Source organism: Carlito syrichta, unplaced genomic scaffold (genome assembly GCF_000164805.1).
Source record: "Carlito syrichta isolate Samal-C Ts95f unplaced genomic scaffold, Tarsius_syrichta-2.0.1 Scaffold316384, whole genome shotgun sequence".
NCBI lineage: Eukaryota > Metazoa > Chordata > Mammalia > Primates > Tarsiidae > Carlito > Carlito syrichta.
In genome coordinates, this window is record NW_007260480.1 from 154,123 (window position 1) to 158,590 (window position 4,468).

Consider the following 4,468-nt stretch of genomic DNA (forward strand, 5'->3'; position numbering starts at 1 on the left):
AAAAAAAAAAAAAAAAAAAACCCAAAGGAAAGAGGCACAGGGCAGGGAGGGGACTGCCCTCACTGCCCTGCTCAGGCCCCTGTGGTCCTGTTTGAGCATGTGGGTGTGAACCAGAGAAGGGACCTAGGGCAGAGAAGGAGCAGGAGTCTGGGGCCCCTTTCTCAACTCCACTCTGCAGGGAGGGGAGGGCAGGTGAGGAGGGGACTAGCAGCCCTCCTGCTCCGCCCACTCTCAGACCGCCCTGGCTGTTCCCCTAAGCACAGGCCAAGTCGCTGGCCCCTGCTGTGTGCTCTTCTGGGAGGCCCTCGGCCCTCTTGCCTCCTCCACCGAGCAAGCTCTTCCTCACTTCCAGAACTTCCTCACTGCCAGAACTTCCTCACTTCCAGCTTCCTCCAGGACTGGCCCTGCCTAGGCCTCTTAGTCCCGCCTCCCAGCTTTCCCCAGCAGAGCCCTGAGTGTCTGGCCCATCGTGCTCGGAGCACCAGCCTGCCCCCAGCCATTGAAGACCCAGTGTCTTGTTGGTCCTCTGGGGTCCCTGGGTGGGAGTCAGGGGTTGCACGGAGCAGGCCACCACCAGAGCTTACCTTGCGGGCTGGGCAGAGGTGGGGGCGGAGGGCTCTGGAAGGAAGGGTAGGACGGCTTGCTGGGGAGTGTGGAGAAGGGCTGGGCCTCCGGAGAATGGCTCTGGGAAGATGGCGGCAGTGGCGGTGGCCCGAGCCCCTTCAGGGGGCTGACCATGGGCGAGAGGAGGCCGGGCCCCAACCTGGGGGAAACAGAGATGATGTCAGCGGGCAGGGCCTGGGGCAGGGCCTGGGGCGGGGCCTGAGGCGTGGCCCCCCTCCAGCTACAGGATCCCAACAGCTGGCCTGCCCTGCCTAGGACAGCGCAGACAGAAGAAGAAGCATTTATGGCTGGTTATGTTCCAACCAAACCTTTCTGTGCCTTGTAAGCTTTGGAGGCTGGTGTTCAGGGCTCACAGCCAGCAAGGACGGGGGAAGACGCACGGCCATTCAAGTTGATGGGACTGTGTTCCCACCTCTACCACTCTCCCTGGCCCTGTGACCGAGCACATGGCTTAGTGCCTCTGAGCCTTGGTCTCTTCAAAGGGTTGCTCGCTCACCACCTGTGCACGCAGCTCACCACTGAGGGCCAAGCACCAGCCTCCCCTGCCGAGTGCCCGGCTCTCTGCCTCTGATCATGCCCCCCTGGCCATCTGGAAGAGGAGCCCTGGAAGAGCCCATGGCACCAACCATCACCATCCCTTGAGCCTTGCCTCGGCCCAGGCCCTGTGAGACAGGCGTTCTTGTGTCCTTGTGGCAGATCAGGAAACTAAGGTTCAGAGAGGTGTGCCCAAGTTCCTGCCAGCCACACAGCACTGACCTCACGGGTTATGGGGAGTACAAAATTAAAGCCATGTAGAAAAAGCATGCAGTATGTATGTTTGATACATTCTTGGCCCCTCTGTCAGTCACTTCCGTTATTATTAGGATGAAGGGAAGAAAAACTAGCAGGCCAGTCTGATGTCCAAGGTGGCCTTTTTCTTCCTGCAGTGTACTCTGAGGGACCTTCCCTGTCTCCATCCCTGGCCGTCTCTCCTCCTCTTGCATACCTCCTGTGATGTGGGGCTCACCACTTACATTCACACAGAGCCTGAGGGGAGGCAGGCCCAGACTGTGCTCTGGAAGCTCCTGTTCTGGAACAAGGCTGCAGTGCAGGTTCCCTGAGCCCAGCCCTGCCCATGCAGCCATCCACCCGGGTTGCGTGTCGTGGCGGGCCAGGTTCCATGCTCATGTGCCTTCCTAAGCCTCTGGGGTCCTATTCACAGAGACTGAAATGACTTTGGGATCAGCTGGACTCAGGGGCTCTTGGGATCAGGGGAAGGTTCAAGCCACTCAAGCGTTCGTGTGCACTGCAGAAGGAGGGAGAGTCTTCCTTTTCTTGATTGGATCGGTAGATCTGTTGGCTCGTGCACTGCCTGTTAAAATGTGCTGCACACTCAGTGTCACAGCGCCAGTTAATCCTTAGGCCTGTCTCCCAGGGCCATCGAGTGGGATGGGGTCCACCTATGTGCACCGCAGGCCATGGGGAGCTGTGCACATGCCATGTGTCCTCATGACCTGTTTTCCCAGCTGAGCTGGGCCGAGGCACGGCCAGGAGAGTGGCCCTCCTTCCAGCAGGCCTACTGCGTGGCACCTGCCTCAACCCTGTCCCATCTGGGCACCCACGACCTGCTCTCGCCTGGTTTCTCATCGACCCCCTCCTCAGGGAGCCCCTGCAGGGAGGGCCAGGTCCCGACCCCCTCAGTTGCCGAGTGCCCAGTGTTGGAGTCTGGCACACAGCAAACCCCTGATAACACTAAGAAATGGGTTTGTGAATCGCTCAGCCACTAAGCCCCCATATGAGCAGCACTGCAGAAGAAGAACCAGATAGGAAGGGGGAAATACATGCATCTTCAAAGTTTGTTTTCCCTGTCTCAACCGCGCCATAAATTCACATTCGCCACCTTCACAGCCAGTGAAACTGAACAGAACTCAACTCTCCCTGCAGCCGGCTCGAAGGCTGAGGTTACACGGCTCCACCTGTGCTCTTTAAAAGGAAGAAATCGTCTGCGGCTCCTCCTCTGAGTCATGCAAATGACTCCTAAATTAAATATTTTTGCTTCAATTGGAACCCATAAAAGTTAATATAAAACCTCACTGGCCTGGCAGACCACGGGCCTCATACCTCGTGCAGGACTGGGAAAAAAAATACCCTGTGCGGCGTCTTCTCCAAGCCAGGGTAAATAAATTTGGTCATGAAGTCAGGCCCTCTTAGCATATTTTTGAGTGAATCAGATAATTCTGTCAAGCTATTTAAACGTCCCAGCAAACCACGGGGGAGCCACGAGTGGCCGTTCCCTGTTGACTTTGGCAGGCCGGGGAGGCTGAAGGCCCTTTCCCCGCTGTCTCCTCAGGGGATGAAAAAAGAAACCCATTCAAGCAGGGCCCGGTGTCAGGCACGAGGGCCCTTCTCTCCCGCGGCCGGAGGAGCCGGGCGCCTCGCTGTGGGGTTGACGCGAGGCCCCGCGTGCAGGCAGGGGTGGGCGGGCAGCTGGGGGTCCCGTCTTGTCATCACTCTGCCTCCCGCTGCAGGAATTCCTGACGGCCACTTCTGCGGGCGGCAGGCAGGTGATGGATGAGGCGGGCGGAGTGCACGGGCGAGCCGGGACAGCTTCTGCGGTTTATTTTCCTTTGGCTGGAGCTGTCGTGGGGCTGGCGGGTGGGGTGAGCAGGTGGCCTGAGCGAGGGGGCGGGGGCGGGAATGGTGTCAGCGGAGGCTGCACCAGGTGACCCGCACCACGTCAGGCGTGCGGAGCAAATCCTCGCCACCTTCCTGGAGGAGGGTATTCGATGTCCTTTACGACGCAGGAGAGAGAGGTTGGGGAGAGCCCGGTTTTCAGGGTCCCCCTCTGCACCCCATCCAGGCTGCGTCTTCGGGGCTCCCTGCTCACACTCTTGGCCACAGTCTGCCCCTGCTCCGTGAACGGCCCCAGCTTGTCCCTGCACCCCTCCTCTCCCTGCCCAGCACCTACATGTTTTAGGCCACCTGCCTTCAGAGTGTTTCTCCTCCCCACCCTGAACTGGCCGTGGCTCACGACACCGTCCTGCACCCCACATTCCCTCCTGCCCCCCACAACCCCGTGGGTCCTCATCCCCAAACCCGACCACATCACCGCCCAGTACCCTTCAGGACAGGGTGCACCCCAGGCCTTGAGATCCCGCCCCGGCACCCTCTCCCCCATGTTCGCCACTCCACAGGACGGTTCGTGCTTCCCGGCACACACCACCCTCTCACCACGCCCACCTTCATCCTTGCTGCTCCTTCCTCCCACCTGCTCCACTCATCCCACTCCAGCCTCCCCTCGGAGGTCTGGTTTAGCATCACCTCCTCCAGGAACCCTTCCCAGACATCCTCCCCCAGCCCCACCCACTGGGCCCTCCTCTAGGCTTCCATCATCTTTTCTCCTTCCGTGCCTCAGAGGACGTGCCTCTGTGTGGCCAGTCTCTGTGGGTCTGTCTGTCACCTCCTCACAGTAAGCTTCTTCAGGGCTGGAATCACCAGAGGTCCCAGCACCGGGTCCGGGGCCTGCCCACAGGGACCCCGTGCTGGACACTGAGTGAATGGATGGATGCGGGGCAGGAGGAGCCCAGTGAGTGCAGTGGGCCATGGATTTGGAGGTGAAGCCAGGCTGGCCTCTAGCACGGGGAGGCCAAAGCCAAGGCCAAGGCTGCAGCCTCGGAGAGGAAGGGCAGGGAAGGGGAAGGTGCTGGGGTCAGGCCTCGGGCAGGTTTGATCACGTCTCTGCTGGCACTAAGCAAAAGGGGCAGGAGGCAGGTGGGCTGTGAGGCCTTCATCTGCTCGTTTGCAAGGAAAGCAGATTTCCGCTGCATCCAGGCCGGTAATGAACACATCTGTCGTTTCCAGGCCG

At 60.0% G+C, this 4,468-nt stretch overlaps 1 protein-coding gene across 1 annotated transcript in view; it reads right to left on the minus strand.

Annotated features, from left to right (window-relative positions):
- The window catches only part of GLIS1 (GLIS family zinc finger 1), a 91,149-nt gene that overhangs the window by 4,086 nt on the left and 82,595 nt on the right, over window positions 1-4,468 (minus strand). The window contains exon 11 of the mRNA XM_021707117.1: window positions 585-763. Coding sequence (XP_021562792.1) covers window positions 585-763 — 179 coding nt within the window. The remainder of the gene's footprint in view (window positions 1-584; window positions 764-4,468) is intronic.